At 41.4% G+C, this 15700-nt stretch overlaps 1 protein-coding gene across 1 annotated transcript in view; it reads right to left on the reverse strand.

The window, feature by feature from the left end:
- Nucleotides 1-4701: 4701 nt before the first annotated feature.
- The window catches only part of LOC145444503 (uncharacterized), a 31222-nt gene continuing 20223 nt past the window's right edge, over nucleotides 4702-15700 (reverse strand). Inside the window, exons 2-3 of the mRNA XM_080322497.1 lie at nucleotides 14956-15051; nucleotides 4702-5159 (exon numbers count right to left, since the gene is read on the reverse strand). Of these exons, the coding sequence (XP_080178623.1) occupies nucleotides 4995-5159; nucleotides 14956-15051 (261 nt within the window). The 3' untranslated portion in view covers nucleotides 4702-4994. The remainder of the gene's footprint in view (nucleotides 5160-14955; nucleotides 15052-15700) is intronic.

Here is a 15700-nt window from a genome sequence, read left to right on the forward strand (position 1 = left end):
TAATTTGCAACTGGCCAGGATATACCTTCACGTATTGCTATAAACTCTTGCAGGAAAAAATTGAGAGTTTTCTGTGTATTGTAATTTTACCAACGTCACTTGTAATCTGGTCACGAACGGCGGCATTCAACGTCTCTTCCGATTTCCAACCATCCATGAAAATCTTAAAAACTTATTCAATATATTGCCGTAAAATATGAGGTGCGCATTATGCATGGGTACAATGATATATGAATATGGATCAAATCGGTTGTTGTGTAGGTTACCGCTGCCCTAATTTCCAGTCTTTTAGTATCTCGGGCTCCTGTGGGAAGCTCGAAAAATTAGGCCGCTCCGTGATTCGCGACGCATGGCAGTGTTATCGATGTTCGATGTGATGCGGTTATAAGTTATAGGCCTGATGGCTTGGACAATGCTCAACTGACACTTCTGCATCGCAATCCCAATTAGGAATGCTTTTTCGATTGCGAGCCTGAGCATGCACCAGGTAACTGCTATTCACGGATCGTATCGAACATGTTAGGCCTTAGATTGGTCTTAACCATCTCAACACAATAAAAATACTACGCCATCTTAGCAGTTATCATATTGATATAAAACGAAATTAATCCATATCATGTGCGGAAACAGACTGTGCACAATTGATGCAATGTGCAAAGGGTAGTATTTCATTTACGCGTGTTCTTATTTGATTTTGAACGGAAAATGGAGAGATCTTCCGCTCTCGCTGTAATATGATCTTCACGCCCTCCGTTCATAACGAACCTCGCTTTGGTGGCAGGTACGACTCAGTCTCACTTTCCACTGTTATTTTAGTTTCCGGTTATTGTGTTGTATTTCAATTGTAGGCTACAACTGGGTTCTATATATGTGAATGATGAATTTGGGTGCGTATTGTACATGCGCAGGCTATTTTTGGCATTTTTCAGATTTTATTTTCGGCAATTTTGGCATCGTCATGAATTAGTATTTATAGACCTGAATTAACCATGTCAAGCGCTTCAGTTTGGTCTCTCTTATGAAACGGAAGTCACAAAACATGCAGTATCCACACTGTGCCATCAAACAGCAATATATAAATCCGAATTCAAAACAACATTGGAGACGAAATTTACCCGTTACAAAACCGGGTGCTTCTGATATATCTATTCTAAACAGTCGATTCACTATTCTGCACAAAGTTACCGGGATTCACACAGGTCACAAAACTTACGAATCATAGGCGCCGACTTTTATTTTTGCATGAGGTGGCGGCAGGCGCGTAGCCAGGGGGTGTCGAAACCCCGTCCTTTTGAAACGACCATTCTGACGCTAATATTCAGTTGCAATTCAACAAGTCATACTATCAGTGCTACGCGGGGCCGCGACCAATTGGTGAGACTCGTATTGTCACGCATATCGCATCGCGCAATGCAACGCGATCTCCCGCTGAGATGATTGCGAAATTAGGTCATTGATTGCCGCGCGCTCGGCAATTCTGGAAAACGAAAGACAGCCAAGAATTATGATTACGAACGCGCGCGGCCAATCAGTAATATCCGTTACCGCCAACACAATGGGTTTTTACTTAGTATTGAGTAGCTCGCATCGCGACAATTGGTTGCTGATTAAAACATCGATTTTGACTGCATTACTGCATTTCCCGATTTACGTTCGTAAAGCATAATTAGATTAATATTGTGGGCACTGGAATAAATTACAACTAGCAGGCACACACAATAAAACACTGTTCAACTCCGAGAATATTTATCACAAAAATGGTTCACAAAATAAAATATTTTGAACCCGGCTTGCGGCCCTCATCGACGCAGAAAATGCACTTTAATTTGTAGAAGGTGGACGAATATTTGGTCGTCAAATCGCGATAGGAGATGGTGTTTCTCAGAGCGCGCGATGAAATCTACGTTTCTAACGATGAGGTCGAATTTGTACATCTAATAAGGATCGTTAGTTTGCTGAAATCAGCATCAGTACGCTGTGCAAAATACATAGTCGTGGACAATTTTATCGGACTGTACAATCGGCCGGCAAAGTTGGACTGATAACGAACTGGCAGACATGCCGCAAACCAGCAATAAATACAATTACAGGGTGCGCTAGTCATACCTAAATACCCAGATTCAGCAATGGCAACGAGCACAATTTGTACAGACGCGAGCATAAGTTTTCATCAAAAAAGATGCATTTACACAAACAATATTACACTCAGAGATTGTTACTGTTAGAGGAATGTGTTTCTGCGGACGGTAGCAGGCCTGCATGCGGACGCGCTAAATCAAATCACTGACGATAGTGCACATGAGACATCGATGACCCATTTCGATACCCGATCAATCTAGTTTTTGTGGATATATTGCTTTCGACGTGGTCTGGTGCACAAGACCTTAGCAGTTAAGCACCAATAACCCCACATACAACAACAACATCGATGACCCATTTCGCATACAAATGATCCTCGCCAATTTGCAGTACGCAGCATCGACAATACGAATTAGTGAATTGATATTTCTAGAGGACGGGATTTCTAGATATAAATGAGAAACTCCCTGGCTACGCACCTGGGGTTTTTATGCCGACAACGCACTGGTTAATATTAGTCCGTGGCCTACGGCCTTCGTAGGTCCATATCAGCCAGTCGAATTTGATCGTAAAATGGTGCACTTTCCATTATCCAGGTGTTATTGCAGTGCGCATGCCGCGACCTTATCAATAGAAATACATATTCCAAAGGTTTGAAATTCGATCCGCGATATGGTTGCGCTCGATAGAGTCCGTCCTGCAATGAAGTTTATTGGAACATAGAAGGTTGCCGTTCAACCTAATCGAATAAATTCAGAATTTGCGCCGCCGAGAATCTCGTGTTGCATCAATTTTTGACAACGTAATTCAACGCCGTGCCATGCACAATGCGCAGTATTAATAACAAATCAAACACTGACAAGTGACATCGAGGGAATACGAGTGTATAAAGCAGACAAGAATTACCGTAGTAGCCTACAGATGTTAGCGAACGCGAAAGCGCGCATCTAATCAGTAATTCCTTAAGCGAATCAGATGGCGAGGAGCCTAGATATGCGTTTCGCGTCAGTAATCATCTGTTACATGCAGGACCTTAACTGCAGGACCTTAACTGCCCCACCCCAATCCCCCAATTGGTGCATCCAGCTTGATGAGGGGCAAATATTATCTGATGAATCAACATAAAGTATGGAGTATTTGTTTGGAGAGTTATTGAACTTCTTTCAAATTTTCTTCGCCCATGCCGCGAATTGGCATTGTTAGATGTCTTGGTTTTAATAGCGGTATACCCATTTCCCTAATAGAATAATACGCATAATTTATATAGATTTCGGTGTCGGCCATTACCGCGCCACGACATTCCAAGATATATGAAGTTTCGGCCACCGTGCGACTCCGAGAATTTTGCATCCAAAAAGGTCGACAGTGAGAAAACCTCTGCCGAAAAGGATCGAAACCTTCGGTATATGTATACCGAATTGTCCATGGAAGGCGCCTAAATGGCTATCTCCAAATATCGCTGTCGCCGAAAATTCATAGTAGTATAATTGGCAATATCATTGACCTAATGCCATCATGAATTCCGGAAAATATTCACGCTAGGCGCGACCAGATAACTGTAACACACTGACAACATAAAAACTGGCATCCACGAGCAGTGGATCGCGCAATGAAATTTGGATGAAAAGTGGGTCGCAAACGGAAAAAGGTTGATAAGCACTGATCTAAATGTTGCGTAGTTCATGCATAAAGTTGCAGACAATTTCAAGCGCTATTCATCTGGCATTTCCATAAAACACATGTTGTCAATCTGGAAAGGTAGCGATATATATATCAAATCCATTTCCTAAATGTTGCCAGAATAAAGAAAAAACTTTTTCCGAGCAAGAATTACCATCAGCGGTATTGCAACCATACAAATTATGATATATTTTCCGAAACATATTATACGCAATTCTAACTGGACGGATTGGAGATTGGGATGGAGATGTGTGTATAACAAATCACTGCTCAAAAGATTCGGTGTTCTGAACATAAAAGATATGCGGAAACTAGAAATTGGAAAGTTTATGTATAACTTCCATTGCCGCCACTGACCCGAAAACTTCAATAACTTCAATAACTTCTCTACCTCGGTATCAAAAGTGCATAAGTACGACACACGCGCGTCCACGTCATCAAACTACCATATATGGTAGACAAAAAAGATCACGCTTTATCAAATATGCCAGCCTGATTTGCGGAACAGTATCTCGCCGGCTATCCGACAGTCATCGAGCATGTCCACATTCAAGTCGACACACAAACAATTTCCACTGAATGATTACTAGTTATCTCTAGTTTGCCGGATCATGACCTGACGTATAGATGTCGCTTTCCTTCACATGCCCCTTTTTGTCATCTGTCGTTTTATATAATATTCTTTTACTTTTCATTCAGTGTTCAAGCCTCCTTGTTTACATCACCTAGGCCAGGAGGGTGTCTGATTTCGAATACTACTCCAAGTCGTTTCTACACCTTTCTATTTTTCATTGGATCGCAGTCTTGTGGTGCATTGAAAGGATACATTGGATTGAATTGCATTAAAATAGGTATATGTTCCAAGTATTTATTCACACATTTCTCAAAAATTATCGACGTAAATCGCTTGGACAAATATGTTATTTTTAACAATTTCCGAATAATATTGAGGGTATTGACAAAAACATATTTTTTTATTTGGAATAAAAATGTTCGTATCATTCCATCTAACGTCCACCACATGGTCATTTATTTTTAAACTTTGAAGTTTTTCACAGAGTACTTGAGAAAAGAATGAAGTATTGTGAAATAGCAAAAAAGTTGAGAAGAAACCACATTTTAAACTAGGGTTTTCGACATATACTCGGGAAACATTATGAATGGGATACGCTATACATGATATACTTCGGGTATCAACCTTGCAATCAGGAAAATCCTTCAGAAAGGTCCAACTTTCAATCCGTATATAAATACATATTTTTACTCCACACGGCGACATACAGAACAAGAAAAATCGCAGCCATGACCATTTCAATCACGAAGCTGGCGATGTTCAGTGTCCTGGCTGCTTTTGCTTTTGAAAGTGCCTTATGTGGATCAATGGTCCGCAAGCTGTTGGCCTGAAACATATGAATGTGAAATCACACAATAAAAGTACCATAAAGCACGATGTATACGAAATTGCAACGGTGGTGAGTAGAGATGGTGTGAACGTGAAGTTCACGTTTCCGGTCTGTATGTGAACCTCGGAAATTCGGAGGTCTTTTGAACCTTTATCATATTTTCCAATTTTTCGCGTCAACAAAACTAGTATGGTTGAAATTCTTTGCATTTCAATTCGAACCACACTTTGCAGGAAGCTGGCCACAAGAAAAAACTTCAGCACTAAACGAGCTTGCACCTTGCCAATGCCAAAAATTATTTGCTTTCTCAGAAAGCTTTGCTATATATATTCAGCTGACCGTTTTTGCATAGTGACTCTGTACTGTTAGCTTTGCCGGCAATCGCACAACAGCAAGAATGAAATACCCTACATATGGATTGTGGACAGTCAACAAATTCTGCCTAATTAACCAATCAAATATTGCCAACAACGATATTGATGAAGAAAATACCCCATTGTCCAATTCAAGAAGTCCTAGAACACGTACGGGATGCATCTTGATTTGATTTTTTTTTTCTGAATATAGTAACGGTTTTTCACTCTGAACAATGTCAATGTAACAATAGTCTGACTATGCCTCAAGAAGAATACATTGTGCGGTCTAGCACAGACCGTCCTGGCCAGAGGTGTCAAACATATGGCCCGCGGGCCGAATCCGGCCGCCAGATGATTTCATCCAGCCCGCGAAGCAATTCTTAGTATATTGAAAAATGTTTCTATTATCAAGCACCTTTCTAACAAATTTGAGATATTTAGTAAGAAATAGCCCCATTACACAATCCCGCAAGACAGCAAATGTTGGGTATGTTCATATGCCACATTACCAGGTGACGCCGGTGTTGAGGCTCACTCTTGTCTCCATTACCAGTAAGTCGCTGACATTGACATCCTATTTGAGACGGCTAAAAGACTAAAAGTACACACTTTTATGTAGAATGTACCGAAAACTAATTATTCAATGAATGGATAACGCCTATGTAAAGCCGTGATATGCAGGTTACATGCTGTAGTCACACAAAACATAATTCGAATATCAGTGGCAACATTCCTGTAGCACTTCCGACTCAAAAGGTCCCAGCCTGCAGGAAAACCCAAATGGCGGTGTACTAATAATGAACCAAATTGCAAAGTCCTCGCCTACAGTTAAATCTAATGTATCGAATACCTCGCAAATCATGCGCAGGGCTACTGCCCGATTACTATACTAAAACGAGGGGAGCATATAAATATGCCAACTTAATGGCCGTTGCAGCAACTGCTCTAGCAGCGTATAACTGTTGTTTGCGAATTAAGTTATTTCTTGAATAGAGCCCCTATAATCCGTAATATGCTGTGATATACTATGATACGGGCCGTATGTTGCCCGCTCCTGCGTCTGAATATCAAGCCAATGACTAGCATGCCCTATATAAGTGCGTTGCAGCAATCGCACCGGACCAGCGAGTTGCAGATAGAGAAAATTCGCTCGCATTATGGTCTTTAAAATACCATATGCAAATTTACGTCTTTGACAGGCGCAAGCGACCTAATACTGTTTAGACCAGGGGTCACCAACCTTTTTCCAACCGAGGGCTACTTTTGCGTAATCATTGAAGCGGCGGGCTACTATTTACTCCCGCCGTTTACCCGTACCGTACTGACTTTCCGCTTTGATATTCATAGCACTGGCATGACTGGACATCATGTTATATGTTTCTATAGTAGTCAGTGGGAAGCCTGGCATTGTATGATATCAACTAGTGCGCTGTACTCTGGTATTTAACTTGACACTGCAATTCTGAGCGAGTGTTCCAGATGTGCATTAATTAAGCGTGTTTTGTGTTTGTTTTTGATGAAGTTCATGTCCGAAAAGGCTGATTCACAACGATAAGTTGAACCATAGACGCTTGCAACCTTCATAGCTGCTGCGCATACACCACTGTACTTTTCCGTATCAACAAGGCACGAAACATTTGCTGCAGACTGAGGTGGGTGGGGGTCATTTTGCAGTGTTACAATTTCAATCCCCAACTGTTGAGCATCCAGAAATGACAAGATTTCATTATACCGGACATCAGCAACGAATACAGAAAGTTAGAAACATCGTCGTGGTCGTCGAGCTATATCGTAACGGAACACCTCACCATTTCAAGAAGACCGTGAACGGCATTTCGTCATGCCGTCTGTATAGGCAGTGCGCCGTATCTTGAATTTCTGGTGATTCTATCACATACATCTATATATTACTAATTGTAATTGAATATATTTTCAAGTGTTTATATATTTAAGTTACCTGTTAGTGTGTTTTAAACAAGAATAGCTGAATCAATCAATCAATCTATATATCTGAAGCTCACTGATAAAAAATCTGACGAATATTGGTAAATGCTGCTATTCCACCTATTTTTAGAATGGGCTCGCGGGCTACTCATCGAGTCCTCGCGGGCTACCTGGTGCCCGCGGGCACCGGGTTGGTGACCCCTGGTTTAGACACTCTTCGAAAATAAGTGTGTATACAAATACACGCGTGTATCTGATCCACAATCTACCTGAGACTTACACCACGGTATAAATCAAACATAACATTTCAATCAAAATGTGTCTTGCACGTAGCGACGTAGGAAAGTACTAACTTGAGCACATTGGATTTATATCCGCGGTATGATTTTGAGATAGATTGTGTTTGCGTGTACCCCTCTTGGGTGTGGTGAACACGTCTGTTTTCGCTAAAATTGTATGCACGTTATAATTGTAAGCTTGCAATGTTGGGTATATCATGTGTCCATCGGTTAATGCATTCATTATGAAAGAAGAAGGTATATACATATATATATATTGTCATCCAGCATAGTTCGTTGACTTCACAGGGATTTGCGGAGTGTAGCAGAAAGCTATAGCGTATCTAGCCACTAACTCAGGAGTCTCGAACACGCGGCCCGCGGGGTCATATTTTCCGGTCCGCTACATCCGATATATTTCGGAAGAACGCTTAGTAAAGCATTTTTAAGTGCTGTTATCAATTTCAGTTTATAATTATAGATTTTGTTGTTCAAAGTAAGCTATTCAGTAATCATCATTGCCCACCACTACTATTCCTCACTATAGCCGATATGGCTTCGGCTATGGTAATAGCATTCCATGGAGGAATAATTAGCTTATTAGGAGGACTAATTACGCTTTGGTATACTGCCTTGACGTAAAATGGACCAGACAGTCCAATGACTGAAACACGACATGAGACTTCTCCGCAAGATGAAGCTCCACGAAGAGATGGTTTTTCGGAATTAGCGTGTCTATCTAACCTCAATATCTATTCTTTGGTTGCTGAAAAGTGTTGTCAATTATCCTACGCAGCTAATGATTTCAAATAGAATGAAATGATAATTATGATATTTTTTTTGTATTCATTACAGTATGGCATCCTATGGTCGGGGGCTTCCAGTAAAACTGGACTCGAGCAACTGCAAAAACTACATCATACCGCACTGCGTATCATAGCTAGGGCCCTAAATGGGCCTGGTTGTACATCCAACAAGTTGCTGTTGAAGAGATGCGGTGTCTTAAACATAAAAGATATGCAAAAACTACATTTCGCCCAGTTTATGTTTTAGTTCCAGTGCGGTTATTTCCCCGAATAATTCAACCACTTCGTTACCTCGGAATAAAAAGCGCATAAGTAGGCTACGACGAACTCGCGTCCACGTCTTCCAAATATCATATGATTGGCTGAAAATATCATCGCTTCATGAAATATGCCGAACCTGAAGTGTGGAACAGCATCCCGCCGTCCATGCGATATTCGACGAGCATGTCCAGTTGTCCACATCCAAGTCGATATACAAGTAATTTCTATCAAGATTATACCGAACCAAGACCTGACCCATCGATTTCGCCTTCCGCGACATGCCACCTCATTTTTGTCGCTTGCATGTCTATAATATCTTATTTTACTTTCCATTTAATGTGAATGCCTCCTCTTTACACCGCACAGGCCAGGAGTCACCAAGCTGCTTGAGACCAAGAGCTACTAGGGTACTGATTAATGTGGCGGGCTACCAATTACTCTCGCCGTTTAGCCGCACTCAGCGGGTTCAATTCGCTTGGACCAGTGTTTGCTCGTTTTGATATTCATGGTGTTTCGACTACATCGGTCATTTTAGACCAGGCCGATATGCTATATTTTTGATTCCGTATTCAACGACTTATAGCACGGCCCGCTTCTAGGCTTTTTATAAGACACCGCATATGCGGATCACGTGGCGGGGAGGAGCCCATAGATAAACCTCCAGCACGTAGATAGGAATTCTGGAGTCGAACCCGCAATCCATTGCTGTTCCAGCTGTGGATTATACCACTACGCTATCTCGCCACCTTAGACCAGCGGCGGGCAACATACGGCCCGCGGTCCGGATCCGGTCCGCGACGGGATTTTGAGCGACCCGCACAGAGTTTCTAGCCTGAAAGTGAAATTCTAATCTGAAAGTGTTGGAAATTATTATGCGTCAGAGAATGTATGAAAGTTTGCCAATCTGATAAAGATGTTCATGGAACTACTTGTTCTGTTCGGGTCTACGTACATTTGGGAGCAAATATTTTCGGCGATTAATATAAACAAGACAAGTCGGCCGTTGCGGAATCAAACATAACGAATATCGGCCTGGTGTAAATGACCATTGTAGTCGACAAACGTCACAAATGTCACAAATATCACAAACAACAACAACAACACGTGCAGTCTTCACTAAGAGTTCCTACGTCCGACATGCAGCCAGAGTTCAAAGAATTTATGTTAACAACTTTCATTGACCACATATGTCTGTTTGACTTCAACAGCTATTGAAGTACATTAGGGTAATAAATTCATTAAATACTGTTTCGATCTCTATGCGTAAAACTTAAATACATTATATATGGTTTATTCCTCAGTATAGGTGGATAAATACGCCAATAATGTATCGATTCTGCATTCCGGCCCACCGAGAACTTCATTTTCCTATATCTGGCCCGCCGGACGTAGAAGTTGACCGCTTCTGCCTTGGATCAATGGTCATAATTATCAACCTTTTCGTCTTTGTGTGAAGGCTGTGCCCCTTTTGGACCTTCACGAATCCCCGCGGATCCTCTCAAGTTCCTTTCAAAATTAGCTCAGTTATCGTGCAACCGCCATCTTGTCTTGTTCAAATATTAACTGTAGCTTGTGAGAAACAACCATAAAATGACTTCATATTATATATAGAAATTAGGTAGACTTTTGTAGCTGTATTTACAGTCTTGAAAATCCACGCCTTCGATTTGATATGAAAGGGCGTCGAAAATTTTCCCACAAAGATAGGTTCTGGCGAATGTATAGACCTGATATTAACGCGGAACGCTTCAGATGACACCTTTGGATATGATCGCAACATATATGGCAGCAAAATTGAGACACAGAATGTTTATTATAGCTTTCTAGCATTTTATCTTGAAGTTATTCTGGACTGGTTATGTATGTCACACGAGTAAATGGATTTCGTGGCGAGATTTTAGTCTCTTTATTGGGGGGAGATTAGGAAAAAAATCAGGAATTTCCGTAGGCTATTGGCAGTTTGGCAATTAAAACGGGTTTGTACTGAAGGATATTTTATATATTTGATATCAGACGAATATTTTGATGATGTGAGTCCTGAGGGTTTAGCAATAATGAAGCGAAACTGTCTCATGCTTTCCCTAATATAAAAAAATGTCAATTAGGTTATCAATCATTTTTCATATATAAAGGTTCCGCGAACGCCTGGTTGAGATCCGCTGGCTTAGACTATATACATTCAGAGCGCTGGGCAGGGTTTCCGCCCTTACCAAGAACAGAAAACTCCTACTCACCGGGACTTACACCAACGTCTGCGGACTCAGTTGGCACACTGCACGCCGGTGTGCCAATCTCCGCGTCAAGACTATGGAATATTAACTAGCTTTCCGTTAGGGTTGTTATGACTCAAGTCGGACTCGAGTCACGATATTTGGGTGACTTCACTCGAGTCATTTTTTTCAAATGCGTAAAATGACTCGACTCAAGTTAATTTGTGTCCTCGAACCAAGTCATATGACCCGTGAGTAGGACGGCCTAGAAAGGCATTTCATTGCAACTTCGCCGAATAGTAAAGTCACGACATTGTGGTATTTCTTCTATCAGCACTAATAATTGGAGGGCAGGGCCAGAAACTGCTAAGACTTTGGAAACGGCGATATTATGAATGTGAGCTACTCTATCTATATCACTTTACCAGAATTGAAAAAGTGGTTTGAACCAGATTAAACTCAAAACTGAACTAGGAGCACAATGACATGGACTCGGACTCGACCCTCTACTAACAGACTTGGATTCGGACTTGCTGTGATGGTGAATTGAAAATGACTCGACTTGGTTGCAACCCTGGTTCCCGTTTAGCATCCGAGTGTGCGAAGACGAGAAACGCTCTGATAGAGCAATACGTTCATATATTCCTTAGGGTCGGCTGACCCATGTTCAACTGTTTCTTATATGGAACCCTTCTCCGATGCGACTCTCAAATCTCTATTTGAATAATTGCTCCCGCGACCGCGGGTGACTCATTTGGTTCTCGTGGGCTACCGGTAGCTTGCGGGCACCACATTGGTGACCCCTAGCCTACGCCAAGGTGGGTGTTTGTCCGTGTCGAGATAGCGTAATGGTATAATCCACTTTTGCAACACCTATATTTTCCGGGTTCGAGTCCGACCGAGGTCGACTACAAAATTCCTACCTAAGTGTGGGAGGTTTATGTGGGCTTCTCTTCGCCATTCAATCCGTGTAAGCCAGAGGTGGGCAAATTTTTCCGCTCGCGGGCCGCATTCAACATTTGAATCCGATCGCAGGCCGCACTATATTAAATTGCGATTATAAGTCAAATCGAAATATTTTACCTAATTATATATCCACCGCGAAATTACGGAGATGATAACTATGCGCATATTTAAAACTAAACAAACAATAATTTAATGATAACGGGCACACGTTAGACACATTGGCAAGATTCTTTAAGTTGATGGTCATCATTGGTCAACTTCAATAACCAATTTGGTAAAATTTGGGATGAAAGGCGGCTGTACCGATTCTCCGTAGCACATGTATATTTAAATCTGTGAGGAACGATGTGTTCATAGATTTCCTGATTCTACTTCCAGGATATACAATGCTGAAAGCATCATAACTAGGGTGGCATTTAAAACGAGTGGTTGTTTAAAACAATTTTTTTTAAACATGTTCGAAATCAGTGGTTCCCAACGTGGGCGATATCGCCCCCCAGGGGGCGATTTGGCGGTCTAGGGGGCAAAAATAACGAAGGGAGAAATAGGGGGCGAAAACAACGAAGGGGGCGATGTTGCGTTAAAACGGCTATATTGGAGTCGGGACCGTAACTACCGCACCCCAAACCGCCCAATTGGGGGTGGGGGGCCCGAAATCGAAGGAAGCCCAAAATTATTTCGTGAATTAACATGAATGATAGAGTAATTTTTTAGAAATGAATGCGACTTTTTCAAAAATTTTCGCGCTGTGAGCGATTTAACATTATCATGTATCTTGATGTTGGGGTCCTCGTCACCCAACAAAAATACGCATGATTTATGGAAATGGGAGACTTCGGCGTCGGCCATTACTGCGCCACGACGCACCAAGACATATTAATCTAGAGGCCATGTAACTAAAACTACGATACATATACATATATGTTTAATTGTCCATAGGCGCCTCAATTGCTGGCGTCGAATGTTCCTGTTCTGGTGACCTTAACCCTACAGGACAAATGCGATCCCGCTAAGAACAAATTATTTGCCAGTAAAGAAATACCAATATGAAATCATGTGCGTCTTTTAGTTTGGTACGTTTTGACGATTTCCATATCTTCTGACATAGCAGATATAGGAGGTCACGAAATAGCATCATGTAAAGAAGTCAATATAACAACGATTCCGCCCGAAGATGTTTAATTATTATTTAGGGGCCCTACCTTTTCCAACATATCACATCGACCATATTGACCGATTCAAACATGAATTATAAAAATTTGTCGCGCTTTGCGCGTTTAGGCGAAATACGGTGACTCACCAAACAGTACATGAAATAGGGTATAGCTGATGTAGCTGGGGTTTGGTTTATCACCCTATGGGGCCAAAGACAAACGTTTTTTTTCGGTGGGGGGGGGGGTGAAGTGCTGTTTTTCGATTCCCAATATTGGGGGGGCGATGATCGGTGTGGAGCTTCAAATGGGGGCGATGAGTCGAAAAAGGTTGGGAACCACTGTTGTAAACAGTGTTTTAAACAAAAGCCGTTAATTTGTTTCGTTCTGTTAAGTTGTATAATTATGCCATAATTTTGTAAATAATCTCCCAAAAAATGTTATATGTGCCTACGGAGTTACGGACGACGATTACCACCCGATATAGCCAACGTATACGATATGGGATGGTTTCAACCCTCAAAATATAGTCGGTTCAACAGCTATAGTACGCAGATATATATCATTAGTACGGAATGAATGTTCTGATGATGATGACCGCAGACCGTAAAAACTGTGCAAGACTATGTAGTCCAGGTTGAAGATATTTATGTTCGTATATGACAGGGGTTGAAAGTCTATTTCGTCAAAGCAGATATAAATATCCTATATTTTTAATTGTGTATATCAATCCACTCTAACGTCACAATTGAATATGCGTAACGTCGTTGCTTGAACAAGGGCCTTGTCTTAAACATGTTTGTTCTAAATTGATTTTTGTTTTAAAAACCACTCTAATCATGACCATGCTACCTTAAATATTCGCTTCTACAATATATAGTTGATATAAAAATAAAATACTTCTACACATATCGAGGACAAATCTATAACACACACGCGAATCGTTGTCACAAATACGGTAACAAAAGTAATAAAATTGCTGTGGTTGCCAATTTTAAATCGCACTCACATTTCGAATTACGTTATTTCCGTTGTTAATGCCCGTGATGTGTACCAACTGAAACCTTTGAAAATGCGTGGGCCTTGAGACCAGGCTACTACGTGGGCAATAAAACAAAATAAAGATCATAGTGAGAATATTATCAAATTGTTGTAGGAATATACATTAAGAAAAAATATTGCCAACTCGCTGGTAAAATTACATTTTAGTACGCATGACATTTTCTTGACCCTTCCGCGGGCCGCACGAAACGGTGTTCCGGGCCGTAGTTTGCCCACCTCTGGTGTAAGCGCTGTCTTATAAAAGCCTATAGAAGTGGGTCGTGCTACAAGTCGGCAGCAACGGAATTAAAATGAAGCACATTGGCCTGGTGTAAATGAAAATAGTAGTCCACAGACACCATGAATACGACAGAACAAACAAACAAGGTGGGTGTCTGATTCTATAAGTACAACGTCAAGCCGTTTTGATGCCTTCCTATCTTTTCATTGTATCGCATTTCTTGGGGTGTATTAAACTGATAAAAATTGGTAATAAGCCGAATTGAAGTACTCACCCTGTGTTACTTTCATAAAACATTGTTTCTTTTGTTGTAGCCTGTGTTGCCTATATTTCACCGCGATATTGAAGTCATGTGGGCCGTGGCCTAACGCAAGTTGGCGACCCCTGCATTAACATGTGGTATGCGTACCACCGGTTTGCAACCATTGCCAGAATCAGGATGTGTCTCGTTATGTTGATAAATACGGTTATTGGTTGCGTGGCGAGATGGGGTTATCTTTCGAGAATCAGCTCCGTATGTATTTGAATCCAAATATTACCTGACTGGCTAGGATAACGGCGGGAAGTCCCAGAAAGAAGCAGCCGCATAACATGCTGAGAATAGAGCAAGTCATCTTATCAGGAACATGGGGACCCTGCGAACAAATTAATGCAACATATTACTAATATACAAGTTCACGCGTGAATAGTTTAAAAACTTGAACCAAACGGATATGCTCGGCTGGGTTTGATTCGGTATAGTTAATGTTCGAAGTTTCAATACGACATATACACTGACACAAGCAATCTGCCTACTTGCCATTTTAAAATTAACACCTAAGCACATGTTTGAAAAAGTGTGACACGCGAGGAAATGAACTATTTGGTTGTATTTGATTACAATCACGGCATACGGAACAATAAAGTAGGTTCTAGAAATTGATGAATTTGCAGCCGGTGTATTCAACTGACCAACGTAGGTTAGTCGCTTGTCTGCATGTTTTTGTGGTATTCATGGTGTTTATCGACTATCTTATATGGTCATTTACACCAGGCCGATAGTCTTCATTTTTTATTCCGTAACTTCCGCCTTAGAGGACGGCCCACTCTCAGGATTTTTTGGAAAACACCGCTCACGCAGACGAGGAGCCTACATGGTCCTCCAACACTTAGGTATAGGAATTCTTAAGTCGAACTCGGTCGGACTCGAGCCCACAACCCGTTGATGTTGCAGCCGCGAATTATACCACTGCGCTATCTCGCTACATGTTAGTCGCAGGACCGTAACTGCCGCACCCAAAAACC

Source organism: Botryllus schlosseri, chromosome 8 (genome assembly GCF_051294905.1).
Source record: "Botryllus schlosseri isolate E-star chromosome 8, Bs_hap1, whole genome shotgun sequence".
Classification (NCBI taxonomy): Eukaryota; Metazoa; Chordata; class Ascidiacea; order Stolidobranchia; family Styelidae; genus Botryllus; species Botryllus schlosseri.